This window comes from Micromys minutus (genome assembly GCF_963924665.1).
Source record: "Micromys minutus genome assembly, chromosome: 7".
Classification (NCBI taxonomy): domain Eukaryota; kingdom Metazoa; phylum Chordata; class Mammalia; order Rodentia; family Muridae; genus Micromys; species Micromys minutus.
In genome coordinates, this window is record NC_137976.1 from 61520495 (window position 1) to 61538555 (window position 18061).

Below are 18061 nucleotides of genomic sequence, written 5' to 3' on the forward strand. Positions count from 1 at the left end.
AATGGTGACTGGGTTTGGTGGCTGCATATGGGATAGATTCCCCAGGAGCGTCAGTCTCTGGATAGCCTTTCCTTCAGTCTCTGCTCCACTCTTTTCCCCCCGTATTTCCTCCCATGAGCATTTTGTTCCCCTTCTAAGAAGGACTGATACATCCACATTTTGGTCGTCCTTCTTCTTGATCTTCATATGATCTGTAAATTTTATCTTGGTTGGGTATTCTGAGCCTTTAGGCTAATATCCATTTGTTAATGAGTTCATACCATGTGTGTTCTTTTGTGATTGGGTTACCTCACTCAGGATGATATTTTCTAGTTCCATCCATTTGCCTAAGAATTTCATAAATATACCACATTATCTGTATCCATTCCTTTGTTGAAGGACATCTGGGTTCTTTCAGCTAAGTTTGTGCATTCTTACCTCTACCTCCTTCAGGCATGCAGACCGGTTTCCTTCAGAACTTTTGTTTATCACCAAGTCTTAGAAACTTGAAGTTAATGTTTGTAGTAGGATCCTAGCATTGTCTGACTGATAACAGTTAAATGGCTGTGGGCTAGTGCTTGGTTAAAAAGGTTGAAAGCCTGTTCTTCTGGTGCTCCTCAGTTTTGGATGGTGATGTCCCCCTGCTGGCCACGATTATTCTCTGGGGTATCCCTGAGGTGTGGAGTGGGATGGGGAAGCCATTTATTTTCACTTGGGGTGTTAATGAGCGTCTGTATGAAACAGGAAGGAACTTTCTGGTTTAAATGTTTCAGTTCTAGGTAGTTTCCTAATGGTGGAGAGGCAATTAGAGCTGGGGGGGGGGAGAGACAGAAGGGGGAAGAGAGGAAGAAGAGACAAAATGTAGAGACAGAAAAGTTAACTTTTTTAAATTCAGCACTTACTTAAATCTTATATTGAGGCGTTTGTTGTTTCAAGAACCAGATTTCCTCTCTAGCCCCTCGAGCCGATTGTAGCTGGCCCTGGCCGACCCACTCCAGCCTCTGGCGGCAGCCAAGCCTGATCTTCAAGGACCATCTGGAGTCTAATCCCTAGGAATTTAGGACCTAGCGGCTGCAAGGCCTGCGATGGCCCCGCCTTTTAGGTATCCACGCTCACGATTGGCTCCGGGCACCGCGATCCCGCCCCCGCTATGGCCGCCGCCGGCTGCCGGGCTTGGGGCCCCGGAGTGCTGCTTTGAGTGGGCCCGGCTACTGGGCCGCCGGCTCCGGCGTATGGGCCTCCTCCGAGGCGGGGCCGCGTGCGCTTGGGCCATGGCGCGCCTGGGCGCGGTGCGCTCGCACTACTGCGCGCTGCTGCTGGCCGCGGCGCTGGCGGTGTGCGCCTTCTACTATCTCGGCTCCGGCCGGGAGACCTTCTCCAGCGCCACCAAGAGGCTGAAGGAGGCCCGCGCCGGGGCCGCCGTGCCCACACCGCCCGTGCCCGAGCTGGCCCGGGGCTCCGCGGCGCCGGCCTCCGGTGCCAAGGCCAAGAGCCTGGAGAGCGGCGTGGTGGTCCCGGTGGACTACCACCTGCTGATGATGTTCACCAAGGCGGAGCACAACGCGGCGTTGCAGGCAAAGGCTCGAGTAGCCCTGCGTTCCTTGCTGCGCCTCGCCAAGTTCGAGCCGCACGAGGTGCTTAACCTCCACTTTGTGAGCGAAGAGGCCAGCCGCGAGGTGGCCAAGGCCCTGCTGCGGGAGCTCCTGCCACCTGCCGCCGGCTTCAAGTGCAAGGTGAGCGGTGGATGGCCCTTGTCTGTTCTCTGAGCTGTCATTGACAGCTCCAGGGAGCGCTGTCCGATTCCTGTGCCCGTAGCCTGTCTAATTTCCTGTCCTGCACATGCATGTCCAGCGTCCTGGTGATCTGGTCTGGGGGCGCGTCCTAGAGTTATACTAGCAAGAATGGATCTGCAATGTTAACTAGTCTTTCTCCTGCTTCATTCGGCACTGTTTCCTGAAAAATCAACCTGCCCTATTTTGCTAGATTCGCAGCAGAGTTCCTAAGAAGTGCCCTTACACTCTATACTCCTACTATTCTTTGACTTCTGAGGATGGAATTGTTCCCTTTGAAGGCACCAATAGTCATCATTCTGAGCTTTGTCTTCTGGTTAGGATCTTGGGGGAGGCCTCTAGAAATAGCGGGGTTAAACTGGAATTTCTCAGTAGTAGTCTCGAGGGAAACCATCTTGTGTCCTCTCTGTGTCCTTTTTCCCTCTTGCCCTTAAGGATGTGAACCAGTTCGATAAGCCACAGGTTCCTCCTCGAGAGGAAGAAAAAGCTCTAAGAGATACAGATGATGAGCTGGCCCGCCCGTCTTCCTAGCAGCCTCCACCTCTTCTGGCTTCTGATTTATCACCTGCCTGCATCCAGGATTGGGTTCTGGACTTAGTGTGTACATTATTGTCATCAACTCGCTTGCCCTGTGTTTGACCCATTGGTTGTACGGAGGGGCTCCAGAGTCCGATTATTGGGTGAGAGGGGTAGATGGTCTTTGAGGATGGAACCTGATGTTGGTGGAAGACACTGAAGCTAGAGCAGAATCCTGTCCCTGTACCTAGCTTGGTGACAACCTGAGCTACTGCCAGGACCATGCTGGGTTCAGGGGTCCAAGGCAGTTTTGTGTTGACTAGAGTCAAGTCCCAGCTGCTTGGTGGCACTCCTTCTTGACTCTCCTTCCTAGACATGTGGTTGTGTCCTCAGTTTCTTTAGTTTTTTGGTCTTGTAATCCCGACCCGACTAGCCTTGACCAGTCTTTTTTCTGCCTTGGCCTCCTGAGTGCTGGATTTCAGGTGCGAGTAGCCCTGGCTGAAAATATCCTAACTGTATTGAATTTTTTCTTTGTTTGAAAGGATCTCAGTCTGTAAGTTAGTCTAAACTAACCTGGGAACTCACTGTGTAGCCCAGGCTGGCCTCAAACTCGTTCCAGTGCTCCTGAGTGTTCCATTATGTGTGTCGCCACACCTGACTTCCTGACTACAGTGAGTATGTCCAAACACAAGCCATCTTCTCTGATCTTAATGTTACTTGCTTTCCTCTCTGGGACCCTTCCAAGCCCAGTCCTCCATAGCTTTCCGTTTCTGCTTCCCTTCACGGCACTGAAGGTGTGTTTTACGCTCAGGCCAGATGAGCCCATAAGGACAACAGCTGTGGTGAGGAAAGGGTGCCTGGAATTTCATCCTGTAGGATCTGGAAGTGTCTTTCCCCAGGGGTTTGTTCCAGAGCCTATCCTGCTTTACTTCCCTGCAATCTCCAGAGGTAACCCAGCCTGTCCCTGTTTGATCTCCAGCACTGGAGAAACCTTAACTATTTCAGGGAGAAGCCTCAGGGCCAGTCTAGGCAGATCTTGGGTCTTACCGCGTCACCTTGAAGACCAGTACGCTATGGCTGCCTGCGGGACTAGCAGCTCAGGCCCGCTCTGCATTTCCAGATGTGTTTCCTCCCTTCACCAGGTACATGTACCGTCGTCCAACCCATGTGCCAAAGCTCATGTCATTCTCAGTGTTGGAGAACTGTCTCCATTCCAAATCCTGCCACTCTTCAGTACCGTCAGCCCCTTGGAGGTGTGCAGGGAACCACAGTGGAAGAGGATGTCTTTTTCCCAGTGGCACTTGCCTGCTGTTGTGCTTTGTCATATCTCTGGCTCCTGCACAATCCCTGCCATGTCACTGGCCTAAAGATCAGGCTGCTGTCTTGGTGTGTGTGTTCCCTGCTCCCCGGGTTCCATCTCTGACAGCTGTAAGCCCTCATACAGAGCCTTGTGGCAGTGGCAAGTGACCTGGAGGGACTGCCACCTTTCCTGTTGAGGTGTAAGCTAGTGGTTCTAACTCAGCAGTTCTTAACTTGTGGGTTGAGACCCCTTTGGGGGTTGAATGATTCTTTCATATCGGGGTCACCCAAGGCCACCAGAAAACACAGATACATATATTACAATTCATAACGGCAGCGGTAGAGAGAGAACCATTGCTCTAACCAGACAGCAGCAGGCAGGTAAAGGGTTACCAATCTTGGGGTCACATTGCTCCCATTGCTTATGAGTTTGTATTTTGTGAAGCTGTTTTTGTGATGAAAGGTACCCCCATCCCCCACCCAAAGCAAGCTTGCCTCATACTGTAATTTAGTTCTTCCTGGGCTTTGGAAAGCTCCCGACAGCACAATCATTCACTCATGCCTTCAGTCTATCTGGAATGTGCTCCAGCTCCGTCCTTCAGGTCTCCAGGGTTAGGAAAGGTGCTGTGACACTGAGCACACTCCTGTCCCTGATGTCCCTTAGCTGCCCTGTCTGCCTGACACCACGCTCTTTGTGTGCGGGTATCTTTTACTCAAGGAATTATTTCTTTCACATCGACTAGGAAATCAGAACTTCTCAAACAGGTCAAAGCAGCTGGAAGGATCTTCAGGGACAGACGACAGAGTGAAGAAGCTCCGAAAGGCCACTGGGGAGTGGCTGGCTTTGAGGTGGCCTGAGGTGGGAGAGCATCCAGACTACAGGGTTTTTTTTTTTTTTTTTTTTTTTTTTTTTTTTTTTTTTTGGTTTGTTTTTTCGAAGATTACCTCTTTCTTGTAAGAGAAGGTTCAGAGAATGGTTTGCTCCAGGGAATGTTGTGTTGGAACAAGAGGGAGGAGGAGGCCCCTTAGCACCCAGCCTTCTAGAGACAGCCTGGGGCTTGTGGCAGCAAGAACCCGGCACTCTGTCCTGTCCACAATAGTGCGCTGGCATTGGACTTGAGTCTGAGCTCAAATCACCTTCACGTGGTAAACACTGGAAACAGAGCGAACATACCAGGAACCTTGGCTTGTGTTATAGTTAATTAAATATTAGAAGAGACATTCACTTAAACCAGAAAAGTCTCATTTTGACTACTTCAGAGGAAATTTCAAAATTTCTTAGCTTGTTATGTCCTGACCATGGAAGTCCTTGTCAAGTGACCAAACGTCTGAACCTGCTGTGTCCCAGTTACCAATGAAGGAGCTGCTTGGATAGTCCATTTTTTCACTCCTCAGAATTGTGTGTTCCCTAAAAATCCTTTTAAAAAGTCCTGCGTCATTTGCCTGTCCCTGGTCCACACTGCCCTGGGTAGTATCTAGAATGTGCATTTAGATGGAGAGGCATTTCTGGGATGAGCCTGATGCTGACCTCCCAGAGCCAGTTCAGGCTCCCCGGCCTCTGCTGCCCACCATGGGGAGCAATGTGCCTAGCGTAATGCAGGCATTCTGTACCCATTGACTGACAGCTCTTTCTGCCTCTGCCAACTTGGGGAGGGGGCCTGTTGTCACCGTACCATATGATTTGCATTTAAACTTCCTGTGTTTCCTGGCACATCAAGCCTCCTGGGCCCCTGGAGACCAGTCTTGCTTTTCTCCTCTAGCTTATCACCCTAGAGCTTGAAGTTGGGTAACTCTTTCTGCACATTCACTTCTGAGACCTTTGTCTCTCTGTCAAGTAGAACCTCATATTTGTAGAACTTAGGTCAAGACCTCTGATCCCTATCTCTGTGTGGTTTTGCTTTGTACCCCAGCATGTCCTGGAGCTCAGAATCCCCCTGCTTTAGTCTCCTGGTGCTGGGATTATTAGTGTGAGCCCTCATGCCTTGCTAAGATTTAGCTCTTCCATTGGCTTTTCTTACTGTATCAGATCCAACAGGGTGTGCCGGGAAAGCCTGCAAGAAGCTGACTTCACACATTGGGGCTGGTTTCTCATTTAAATCGTCTGGAGGGAGGCATTTCGGGCTGGCATGAGAGATAGCCCCGTGCAGCCAGGAGGCTCTTTCTAGATCACTGTCTCACCGTCCCCAGGGTAAGGCCTTTTCATATGGTTCAGGATGGCTTGAACCAGCACATCTGTGTTGCTTTGTGTTCATCTCAGTGTTTCTGTGGCTTTGGCTTTGGTCCAAAATCAAATATGGACTTCCTCCCCTGTCTTCTTGATAAAATAAGCTCAGTGAGCAGCCCTCAGAAGCAGCCCCAGTCCCACACAGCCACTGTTGACACCTCTGCTGGTCCTGTTCCTTGTACTGTCCTATGTTGTCAGCATTCTGTCTGCTCAGCTGTCGCCATTTCTGTTCTCAGCCCCTTCTCTAAAGCATACCCCATCTTTCCCATCTCCTGTGTATGTTTTGTGTCCCATACTCATTTGTCTGTCTGTCCACGCAGCAGGTGTTGAATACTTACCCTGGATAAGCTCTGCTCTGGCTTTCCCTGACCCACAGCCACAGGACCAGCCCTCTGGGAACTCACACTCCAGAGTCTTGGAAAAGTGTGGGGCAGACTCTAAACAAATAAGAGAGAAGCTTACATGGAGAAAAGCAAAGCAAGACAAGGAGCCAGGGGGTGTGCAGATGTTCGGGGTGGGGACTTGGCTGTCTTGTGTAGGTGGCCTGGGAAGGCTCACAGGCAAGGAGAGGAGGGAGCAGTGTCTGAGGGAAGGGGGTGGAGAGTCCCTGCAGGATCACCTTCTTCAGAGAAGATGAGAAGAGGGGCTGAGGTGTGCCCAGATGTTTGAGAAAGTAATGGACCTGTAGACTTACTTGTAGTCTTTCTCCCTGATAGAGTATCCATAGAAGGCAGATAAGACCTTCATCTCTCAGGTTGTGGGAACCCATAAGTGACACCCCCATTCCTGAGTCTGAAATGACCAATACCCCTTAGCCTGCTATATAAGTAGGACACCAGCTACTCACATCAGGCTGTTCCTCAGTACCCTCCAGTCTCCAGCTCTTTCTCTCTTCACTGTGCCCACATCCTTCTGCTTCTCTTTCTCTCCCATTTCTCCACCACCTACTTGCTCCACTTAGTGGAACTTGGGGACTTTGGGTATCTTTCACGTGGCACTGGGCAGGGATGAGCATAAAATTCTTAAGATCCACATCGTAACACACCAGCACTTTGTCCCTTCTTGTACTTAGATAATATTCCACGGTGTGGACCGGCTTTCGTTACATTGTTATCAGTTGATGGCTTCTCTTGGTTTCCCCTTTGGGGCAGTTATGAGTAAGCTTGCTGTGGTCACTTGCTTATAAGTTTGAGGGTAGACATGCTTTAGATATCTTGGGGATAATCAACCTAGCATTCGAATGGCAGGCCTTCAGAACTGCCTGGTTGGTTTCAAGGCAGCTGCATTGCTGCTCACTGCTGCAGGCAGTTAGGGCTTAGCACTGCGCCCTCTTACTTGTCTGCATTTTGATCTTGGTCTTTTGGTTGGTTTGATTTGGTTTTGACTTTCATTTTCTCAGTTACTATGAGGTGATCATGTGCTGATAAAGACAGCTGGATAAATGTGTTTGGCAGTGTTACACACGCAGTGTGCTAGCTAGTTTTTCCATTGTGGCAAAATACTGAGGCAGGAGAAGAGACAGAGACAAGAGAAACAAGAGACACAGAGAGACCTCTCAAGGTCATGTCCCCGGGAACCCACTCCTTCCAGCTAGGCTCCACCTCCTAGTTTCCCTGTACCTAACTACAGTGCCATCAGTTTGTGATTGGCCCATGGTTAGGTCAGAACCTAACACTTCCCTGAAACCTTGCCATCTATTAATACTCCACTGTAGGGGGATCTTTTTTCCTTTCTCTCTCATTTCCTCCTCTCTGCTCCTTTCTCTCATCCTTCCTTTCTCATGTAGACCAAACTTACTATGTAGTCAGGATGGCTTGGAACTGGTTCTCCTGTCTCTACTTCTTGAGCACTGGAATTTTAGACCTTTACCTCCCCCTCCCCCAGCTTTTACATTTCATATCCACCCTTATATTCCATCCCTAGCCCCCAAAGGCTCCTGGGCTCATACTGCAAAGCCAGTGCATTCGGTCCATTACTAAGAGTTTTTCTAGGCACAGTTCCACTATTGATAAAGCAAAGAGGGGGGGTCAATGTCTCCTCTGAGATTCATAGCAAACTCTTAGCTGAGAGCCCCTGTAAAATTACAATATACTGTGGAATAGGGCAAACATTCCTGTTCTGAAAGGAGAGTGGGAGGGGCAGGGGGTGTGGAGAGGAGGGACATCTGTACAGTGACCCACACCTGCAGGGTGGCATTTACATCTCCCACCCCATCTCAGGCAGGGGAGGCTCATGGTATAAAGTGAGCACTGAGGTGCTGGGCACCCTCCATATGACCTCTCTCTTGGCCAGCCCGTGCTTTGTCACCTGTTCCTGGCAGGTGGGTCACAGTCTCAACCTGTGGGTCTATCCTTTTGGGGGCCCAATGACCTTTTCACAGGGGTCACATGACAGATTTCTTGTATACCGGCTATTTACATTATAATTCATAATAGTAGCAAAATTGTAGTGTAAAGTAGCAACAAAATAATTTTATGGTTGAGGGTCATCATAGTATGAGGAACTTTATTACACGGTCACAGCATTAGGAAGGTTGAGAACCACCATCATGGAGACTGCATCGGAGCATACGGCTTCCTCCGGGATCCTCTCAAGGCCTGCCAGCCCCCAGATCTTGTACATTTGGACTCGCTGTAGGCGTCTGTTCTGAGACCATGGACTCCCCAGTAAGCTCTGCTCACAGTGCCCCAGGGCTTCTCCCACACAGTGTCACGTTTCTCCCACAAGCCACCTCCAAAGACCTGTGGGCCTGGTGGTCACATGCAGGGCAACACCAGCTACTTTTCAGTGCCAGTTTTTCTTCAGCCGCATCTGTCGCTGAGGCAAACACTCGAGAACAAACAAAGGGGACTATTTAATTGCCATTACTTCCATCGCTGGGGTCTGAGGAGGAACATTATAATGGCAGGGTGTAGCAAGGCTGTTTACAACAGATTGAGTCAGGGAAGGGCACAGCCCTTTTGTTACACCCCTTGCTCTAGTCCCCATCACATTCCTATAATGCCACCAGATTAGGAGTTCATCAAAGGGTTAATCCAGTGTTCAGGGCTCCTGAGATGTGCTTACTCCCTAAAAGCCCTCCCTCGGATTTGGGGATTGAGAATTAAACACATGATTTTCATTTGTTGAATGTCAGAGAAATTTCATATTCAAACTATAACAACCCAAATGCCTTTACACAACCTCCTAACTACTTTAACTCTTCTCCTCCCACCTTTAGAGCACCTTTAGAAACGTGTGTGATTTGAAGAACATGGTTAGAGGACCTCACAGTCCTGCTTTTGGCTTCTCTGTATCTGACTCCCTGGGTTAGGAAGGCCTCTGGTCTCTTAGATACTTCACCTACCCTGCATTCCAGCTCTTCTGTGCCTGGGTCCTTACTGGGGACTTATGCCTTGGTTGGCCTACGTTTTATCTTCTTCTTCGAGATGTGCACTGGGGGAGACCTCTGTGTAACTTCGTAGTCTACAGTTTTCTTGGGAAAACTGTCACCCAGGTCTGCATGAGGAGGAGAAACCCAGGCACATCACACCAGCTTCTGGAAAGCCTGGGTAGTGGAGGGCCACTGTCTCTAGTTGGCCGCTGGAGGGCGCTGCGGCACCGTGTTAGTTCGCTTGGCGCCTGGTCTTTGGGACTCCTCCAATGAGCTTGGCGCCTGGTCTTTGGGACTCCTCCAATGAGTGCAAGCTTTCACCCGCTCCCTGGCTTTAGAAAGAGGAACCAAAGAAAGGTCGCCTAGTGTCGACTCAGAAAGTCTTTTCCTTCCTGTCCAGTGTAAATCGTGTTGATGAGACTGATTGAATGTGGCTAATGGGCCTCCAGGGCAGCTGGATCTGGTTCTCTGGTAGGAGTACAGATAGGGAGAAAGTCTGGGAGCTTAGGTGGTGCCGCCCCCACCCCCCTTTACCCTTTCCTTGTCACCTGAGCCTGGATCCTGCTTCAGATGTGGGAACTGTGTCTGTGGAGACAGGTGCTGGGCCTGGCTGCAGCCCTGGCTGGTCTAGTGCAGGAGATTCAGGACGTTGGCTGACAGGGTGTTGGGATTCCCATCTCTGAGGTCCACCCCAACTCCCCTGACTGGTGAAGGACAGATTGCCGCTGTCCTGTGGGGCTGGAAACCCCGACCTGTCAGATGGCCAGGCCTTCACCACCATCCACCTGCCTTCCCAGGCTGCAGAGTCCTTACCCAGAGGGCCTCACCACAGCAAGCAGCTCTACCTGTGCTGAACAGCTGGGCCAGGCCATGTCAGCCATGTCATGTTTGTTGTTAACTTAATGTGCTTCAAGTTAAAGCCATTTGTTTCATTTATTGGGGGTGATTACTGTTTAAAAGCCCCAATTAAGCAGTCCTCTCTGGTGGAATGAAGTGCCACAGCGTCTGGCATCTTACCCTGCACAGGAGGCCTCAGGCTGGGAGAAGAGGTGCCCCCTTCTGTCCACCCCCCCCCCCCCGTCCTTCTCAGATCCTGTAGCTGGGAGCACTCTGTTCCTCATACTTGCTCACTGCCCTTCCTGCTCTAGTAGCCTATCCCGGGTCCTCCAGGGCAAGAATGTGTGGCTTAGAGCCAGGGACCTGGGTTCAAATCCAGTATGTGGCCTTCGGGTGCAGCTGCCCTGGGTGTAACACTCTTACCTCCCTCTCCCTCGTGGTTGTCACAGCTGTCTGTGGGAGACGCTCCTGAGTCAGCGTGTGAGAGCAGGATCCTTCTAGAAGGCATACCACTTGGAGGCTGGTGCGGCGGGCTTGCAATACTAGCGTTTGCCCAGGTTTACTGTGAGGAGCCCTTGTGTTGTTTTGTCCACAGTTCTCTAAACTACAGCGTTCCTTCCTGCTCTGCTCCATCCCCCATTCCAGTGCAGTGTTTGCTCGTCCTGAAGCAGGAACTGGGTGATTTACTGGCTACTCTGTTGTGTCCTTGCCTTCTCCTGTAAGCACTGAGCGGGCTGATGGATCAGAGATGGGGAGGGGGGGAGGGCATACACTGTATCTGTGCTTAGACATGTGTCTTCACTGCTAGAAGAGGCTCTAATCTTCACCCCGTCCCCTCGGAGCCTTCAGCCTATCATCTTGGTCCTGGGTGCAGGATCTGTGAATGCCTGCCTGCTCTTGGAGTCTGTGCTTGCTGTGTCCAGAAGGCATAGTGGACAGGCTCGCTGCATCTGTGAGTGTGATTAGCTTCTAGGAGCTCTACTGGGACTCCAGGGAACCAACAGATAACAGGCGATGGTTGCTGGACCTCTTCTCAGTCTTTCTTATTGTTTTCTTGGTCTCAGTGCACGCAGATTGTGTGAAGGATTGGATAAGTAGGAACTGCTAGTGATGTAGAAGGTCGTGCCACCAAAAGCCCTGCACTCCCGCGTAGGCTTGCAGGCATGCTTACATCTTCAGCTCCTGGCCACTTCAGGCGCTCTTGGCTTCACACTTTGTGGCTTTTTCAGTCCTGGATGCATGAGACAAGGTGCTAGATTATCATGGTAGCCTAGTGTGGGCGAGTGTGTGTGTGTGTGTGTGTGTGTGTGTGTGTGTGTGTTGGGGGGGGTCAGTTAGGCCTGCCCAAATGGTCAACTTCATGGGGTCCTGACCAAGATGCAATTTGAGAAGGGATTTACTGATAGGTACCCAGGACACCTGCACATGATCAGGCCTAATGCTAATTTGTCTTTGGTGTCCTGGGGTCCAGAAGACAAAGCAGGAGGTTCCTGGGGGTGCTCGGGGCTGCCTATGAGGATACAGAGGCTGTCTGAGGGAGCAAGGACCTTTGAGGATGCCATTGATAGTAATTTGGAGAAAAGGGGACAGAGGCACTGGGATGGTAGGCCCTTGACACATCTGCCTGGCAGAGGTGAGCAGGCAGGGGGAGGGGAGCCTGGTTGAGGGAATGTTTGCTGCCTGGGTTAGCAGATCGTCCAGCAGCAGGGAGGGACAGCTGTAGAGGCCGTCCCCAAGGGTGCCTGGCTTGCATACACTTCTCCCTGCCCAGCTTCACACCCCTGTGCTCGGCTTGTGGCTTCTTCTTCTGAGTCTGTCCACCCCTTTGCTCTCTGTAGCCCTACACTGCCCAGGAGGCTGCTTTCTTATTGTTATGCCCCATATCCATGAGTCCCTCCCCTACCCCTGGCGTGTTGGATCTGGCCTCTGTACTAGGGTGCAGGGCCAGTTACGTCTGTCTCCAGGGAGTGAGAAGACATCTCCGGTGCGAGTGGAATGGGTGCAGCAGTAGATGCAGGTGGGCAGTAAGGGTGAGCAGTGGCCTGGCGCTACAGCAAGTGAGGGGCTGTGGGTGCCACCTCACGGATGTTCTGTGAACATTATTTCTAATGTGATCATGGTAATCAGAAGGGCTCCAATTGACATCAGCTCTCCAGTAGGGATCACCTCACCTGAGACCAGTCAGGATGTTCACAGTAATTTAGAAGTCTCTTTCTAAGGTTTTGAATGTCGCTGCCCCTCCTTGTACCATTATGAAGAAATCCTGATGCTATTGGGAAGGACTCTTGTTTCTTTTACTATGCGAGCTAGGGAGGTTCCTAATCTGCCTAGAGCTTCTGTTGGCAGTCCCAGTCTTCTTCCCCAGTCCTTGTCCCCAACATTGGTGGATAGGGTCACCCCAGGATGCTCTTGCTGAGTTCAGGTCTTTTTCTTTCTGGCTTTAGCTTCTCACCTGTAAGTGATGGATTAGTTACTTTTCCATTACAGTAACAATGTATCTTTTCCATCACAGCAACAATGTATCTTTTCCATTACAGTAACTATCAGAGATTCAGTCTCTAAAGAGAGGTTTATTTGTTTGTTTGTACTGGAATTGAACCTAGGGCCTTTTGCATACTAGGCAAATGCTCTACCATCAAGTCATATTCTTAGCCCACCAAGGGTGAGCTTAGGTAACAGGTTTAACCTTTAAGTCCATAGTTAAGCCATTTTTTATAGGTGGGTGGGGCATCTGGTGGGTGTCAGATGGTGCAGCAGGAAACACTGTGTAGACCTCTGTTCACTTGGTTGAGAATTGAAAGAAAGGAAAAGAAAGGGCAGGTGTCAGTGTTCCTTCATTAAGAACTCCCATTGTGGGCTAGGAGATGGCTCATTTGGTAAAATGTTTAGGGCGGGCATGACCTGATTCCATATCCCCAGCAGCCCCATAAAAGCCAATATGTGCTGGGCCTTGTCTTCCACCCTAGGGAGAGACAGGAGTGTCCCTTGGTTGCCAGTCAGGCTGGTGGAGTGGATGACTTCAGGGGCTAATCTGGCCTCAGCTGCCTGTACAAATCTCACACACAACTCCCACCGAGTCTCTGCTCATAAACACTCTGTCATTTTCCTGAAATGCCACAGGCTGACTAGCAAGTTCTTTATATGGGCTTCTGGGAGGCCCTTGATGCACAAGGTGGCAGAAGGGTGGGGACATTGCAGCCCTAAGTCACATAATAGGTTCTCTTACTGGTGGGTCTAAAATGGGTACCAGGAAGTGTCAAGCACATGTTCTAGAACTTGTTCTGAACAGAGGCTAGGAGATGAGGGGAAGAGGCCATTGTTTAGCTCTTCCAGGTTAGTTCCTGGGGTGAGCCGCAGAGAGTCTTTGCTGGGAGATTCGGTTGATTTCTTGGCCTCACTCCTGTGGAGATGAGGGGCATGGAATCTCCCCAGCTCTCCTGCAAGGGTTACAGCAGTTGCCTCAGTCGAAAGCTCCTGAGGAGCAGGCATCATGTAGGAGCCTACCTTGGTCTTGCCCTTGGCCTGCAGAATGCTTAGTATGGAAGTTTCTTTCTTCACAAGTTCACGGCTGCCCCGGGCCCAGGGCAGACTCATGAGCCGGGTGGCAATGAGCAACTGAACTGGATTGGACCTCTGGCCTTCTGGCCTTGGAGCACTATCCTTCCTTAATGGCTGTTGATTTGGGTGGTTCCTTCTTATCCTTCTGAAACAGGGGGTGCTCTGCGAGATCTGCAGCCCCAGTGGAATGGTGACTTAGGGTGCTCTGTGTATTGTTCAGGGGGCTTACACATGTGACCTTGTCCCCTCACCAGTTGGTGGAGTATTTTCAAGTAATTTATGGAAAACAGGATACTTTCTCCTTCCTGCTCCAGCCTGTGTGCTGTGGAGTTGAGAGAGCCTCTTTTCAGTGTTCCTAGGCTCTGGTGTAGGGCACCATCTCCTGCGTTTACTTGGCAGCAGGTCACAGGAAGTCTGGGTTGGAAGACGGCTAGTGCCTTCAAGTTACCTGTGAGGAAACTGGGGCCCAGGAAAAGCCGAGCAGCTTGCATAAGGCACTTTTAGTCTTTTTTTTTTTTTTTTTTTTTTTTTTGTTGCTGTGATAAAAAACACTATAAGTTAACTTACAAAGGAAAGCATTTACTGTTTCAGAGGGCTAAATCCAGGATGGCAGAGCAAAGGCAGGAGGTAGGAACAGCTGAGAGCTCACTTCTTGGTCAGCACATAGGAGGTATGTTTTGGGTGTCCGTGGTTCCATGACCCCTGTCCACCTTCTCTTCGATTTGTTCCTGGGGGCAAGGTGCATTGGGAATCACACAGTACTCTGAAACCTCAAAGCTTGTGTCCAGTGACTTCGCTGCCAACTCCTCTAACACGGCCATATCCCTCCTACTCCTTCCCAAACAGTTCTACCAGCTAGGGACCAAGCATTCAAACCTGAACCTCTAGGAGCCATGGCTATTCAGATCACGGTAGTCAGACACTTGGACAAGGAGATCTGGGCCCGGGCTCCGTGGTTCCCTGTCTCTCTGCCCACCCTCTCTTGTTCCTAGACTTTTAGATGGTTCTTATCTTTACATCTTCAGCTTTCTTTCCTGGCAGGATGCATTTGCTTCACCTCACTTTCCTGGGGTCATTCTGCATGTGTTCCGTGTGCAGTGACAGCTGTGACCTGTGCCCTGGAGTGACTCTCTTCAGGGCTGCCTCAGTTGCAGGCTCAGCCATCCTGTCTTTTTCCATTCCCAGCTCTTGCCTTTTGCCTGGCTCTGGGCCTCTGTGGGGAGAGGTGGGAGTCAGGTTGGGGATAGCTGTGTGGATAGGAACCCACTGCTGCCTCCTGCCTGGTCCTGCATGTCCGCTGCAGTCCAGTTGTGCCTGTTTCCGTGGTCTCTGGGTCTGGTGAGCTGATCCACATGGCGCCCAGAGACTCTTCTAGATACTTCCTACTCTGATGCTGTGAGGGTTAAATTGTCAACTTGAGACAATCTAGAACTACCTGGGAAGGGAGTCTTGGTGAGGGATTGTCTAGATCTGATTGGCCTCTGGGTATGACTGGGGGATAAGCTTGGTTACATTAACTGATATGGGGGCCAATCACTGTGGGTGGCACTGCTGCCTAGTTTGGGTTCTGGACTGTGTTAAAATGGAGAAGGTGGGGCTGCAGAGAAGGTTCAGCAGTTGCTCTTTCAGAAGACCTAGGTTTGGTTTCCACACCAGTGGCCTGTAATCACCTGTAATTCTAGCTCTGATGCCCTCTCTGGCCTCCATGGACACCTGAACACACAGCATGCATGCATATAGATACACATGCATTTTAAAAATAGCTTTAAAAAATTCAAGCAGTCAGCATGAAGGCGTCTGTGTTGTTGACTGGATATGACTAGTCCTGGTGCCGTGACTTCCCTGCTGTGGTGGAGATTCTGTACCCTGGGGTTGTGAGCTGAGCTGGATCAGGGTATTTGTCTCAGCAACAGAGAGGAGCTGGTGATGAACCTGACCGTGTGGCATTAAACCCGAACTGTTTGGGACAGGGGTAGCATGGAGACACATTGGGCTAGGAAAGCCACGGGGGGCTGGGTGCAGAGCTTAATGAGCCATTCTAGGAGGGAGCTTGGAAGGATGCTGAGAGGAACGTAGACACTGGGGTCTAGCTCATAAGGTTTCGGAGGGGAGCAAGGACTCTTGGGAACAGAGCTAGGAGCCATTGTATGCTGTTTGATCAGGAGCCTACCTTCATTTTGCTCTTGTCCTCAGAGTCTGAGGGAAGTTAAGTTTAAAGACTGATTTGCTTATCTGAGGAGGGTTGGAGTTTAGGCTGGCTCTGATGAAGCATCCCTGACCGACAGAGTGTTCAGCACCATTGTAAGGAAGCCTTCTGCCCTGCTGATAGGTAGAAGAGTATTTCTTCAGGGTCCACACAGGAACTGATATAGCTGTGGTTCAAGGAAGCTAGTCTATATCTCATGCTAGTAGCAGAAGCTGGCAATGTCATAAGTGTCCTTCACAATGTAGGTTTGGAAGACATGACAGACACAAGATTGAGGGGGTCATGGAGAACAGCCAAGGCTAGGAACCATGCGGCAGGTTAGTGTTCCTGTGGGGCCAGCCCTCAAAGGTCATTTCGGGAGGCTGGAAACATGAAGCTTTAGTTGTAGTGGAAACCCCAGGAGATGGAGATGCCAGTACCATGGGGCATTTGCTAAGGAGAGCTGCAACTGCTTGTGGGGGACAGAGCTGGAGGCATCGGGCCCAAGCCCTTGAGGGTAACCAATTAACTTACAAGCCCCAGGTGCTGGATGAGGAACTGGAGGGGTTAATATTGCAGTGTCACAGAAATGCAGTCATTCTTTCTGCTCTTGCCTGTGGCTATGATGTGATCAGCTGTGGTCCTGACAGTCTGTTGCCCTGCTGTGGTGGGCTGTAACCTGGACTTGTGAGGTCACATAAACCCTTTCTCTCCCAAGCTGGGCTTTTATCACAGCAACAGGAATGAAAGGAGGGCTCCTGGCTTCCTATCCAGTTCAAACACCTGCCTGGAGCATCCACACGGCCCTCTTGAATGCCCGTTCCTCTAATGCTTACTCTTGAATGCCCGTTCCTCTAATGCTTACTCTTGAATGCCCATTCCTCTAATGCTTACTCTTGAATGCCCGTTCCTCTAATGCTCACACTGGTGCCGCTGTTACCCTACTGTCTCTCTGACTGCTACACTGGGAAAGAGCCAGATGGGAAATCTGGGGGAGAGATCACGTTGGCTTCTCTCTTTCTCCTGTGTGGTCTTGTGTGGGAATGGGATGGATTTGGTGAACAACTCTGGAGCTGGCACAGGTGGGTACGGTTCAGCTTCTGACTGTCCCTCATCTTTCCAGGGGCCTTGGGTAGTTATTTTCCTTCTGAGTGACTTCCTCAGCTGCACAGCGACACATAGATCAAGTGACTGAGTGTGGGAAAAGGACCTGTCTATGTCCAGCACCCGGTAGGTGTTTGGTAGGGCCCATAAGTAACGCTATCCTGTTTCCTGAGAGGTCTCTGAAGTCTGTGCTCTGTGTTGGGGTAGCCATGCTTGTCCCTGGCATGCCTTCACACGGCCTGGCTTGCCAGCTTTCCACTTGCTTATCTGCATCAGCAGAGCTCTATAGCAGGTACCATGCCTAAGCCTGGCCGTGTGTGCAGAGAAAGCCCGAGCCACATACTGTGTTCAGTTGGTGTCCCTGCTAAAGAATAACACACTGTCTGAGCCCAGGGCCATCTGAGTTGTGTCACTCCCTGTGGTCCACGGGTTTGTCAGTGGAAGAGCAGCAAGCTTAAGGTGTGGGATATGGTTCTGGAGCAGTTGAGAAGATGCTAGGGGAGGTGAGACACTGGTTATTTCAGGAGATGACTCCTTGTTGTAAGGTATACCTAGCAGATGGCAGTGTCTTTGCTCCTTAGTCATTGGTGGTGCTGGTCACTGTCAGCGTGTGTGCCAAGGACATAGTTCTGGGTCCCCATCATCTACTAGGGCATACCTGTGGGAGTGCTTGTTGGGAGCTCATGGAAGGTGGAGAATCCTCTGGCTAACAAGATCTAGTCCAGCCAGGGCACTGTGCACACGACTGCCTATCTCTGCTTCCTGGGTAGAGCTTGTCCTTGGAATGCTTTGGAGGACACTGCTTTCCTCTACCTGTCACAACTGAAAACTGAGCCTGGCTGGGGCCTTTGGACCTTAGCAAAGTATAAACAGCTAAATGGTGAGGTATGTCTCGTGAGCAGTCATTGCTAAGGACCTAAAGCTGGTTGGTCTTGTCTTCTTTCCGGTCCTCCTGGCTCACAGGATCTTGGCTTTGACCAGAAGCACCAGCAATGGAACTGTTCACTCATCGGGCAAACAAAACAAAATGGTTTCTTTTGTCAAAGTTGGAAGCTCTTGCTGTTTAGCCTCCTGGTTTTTGCAACTGCTGGTTTCTTGTCCTCTCATGTGACACGTGATGCATCTGGTCTTGATTCACACAACTCTGGAGGGATTTGTTACAGCCCAGAAGTATGAGGGAACAGCCTGCTGCCCCG

General features: G+C 50.6%; 1 protein-coding gene across 1 annotated transcript in view; it reads left to right on the forward strand.

Annotated features, from left to right (window-relative positions):
* Positions 1–1150: 1150 nt before the first annotated feature.
* Positions 1151–18061, forward strand: part of XXYLT1 (xyloside xylosyltransferase 1) — a 104995-nt gene continuing 88084 nt past the window's right edge. Inside the window, exon 1 of the mRNA XM_080918880.1 lies at positions 1151–1712. Coding sequence (XP_080775006.1) covers positions 1212–1712 — 501 coding nt within the window. The 5' untranslated portion in view covers positions 1151–1211. The remainder of the gene's footprint in view (positions 1713–18061) is intronic.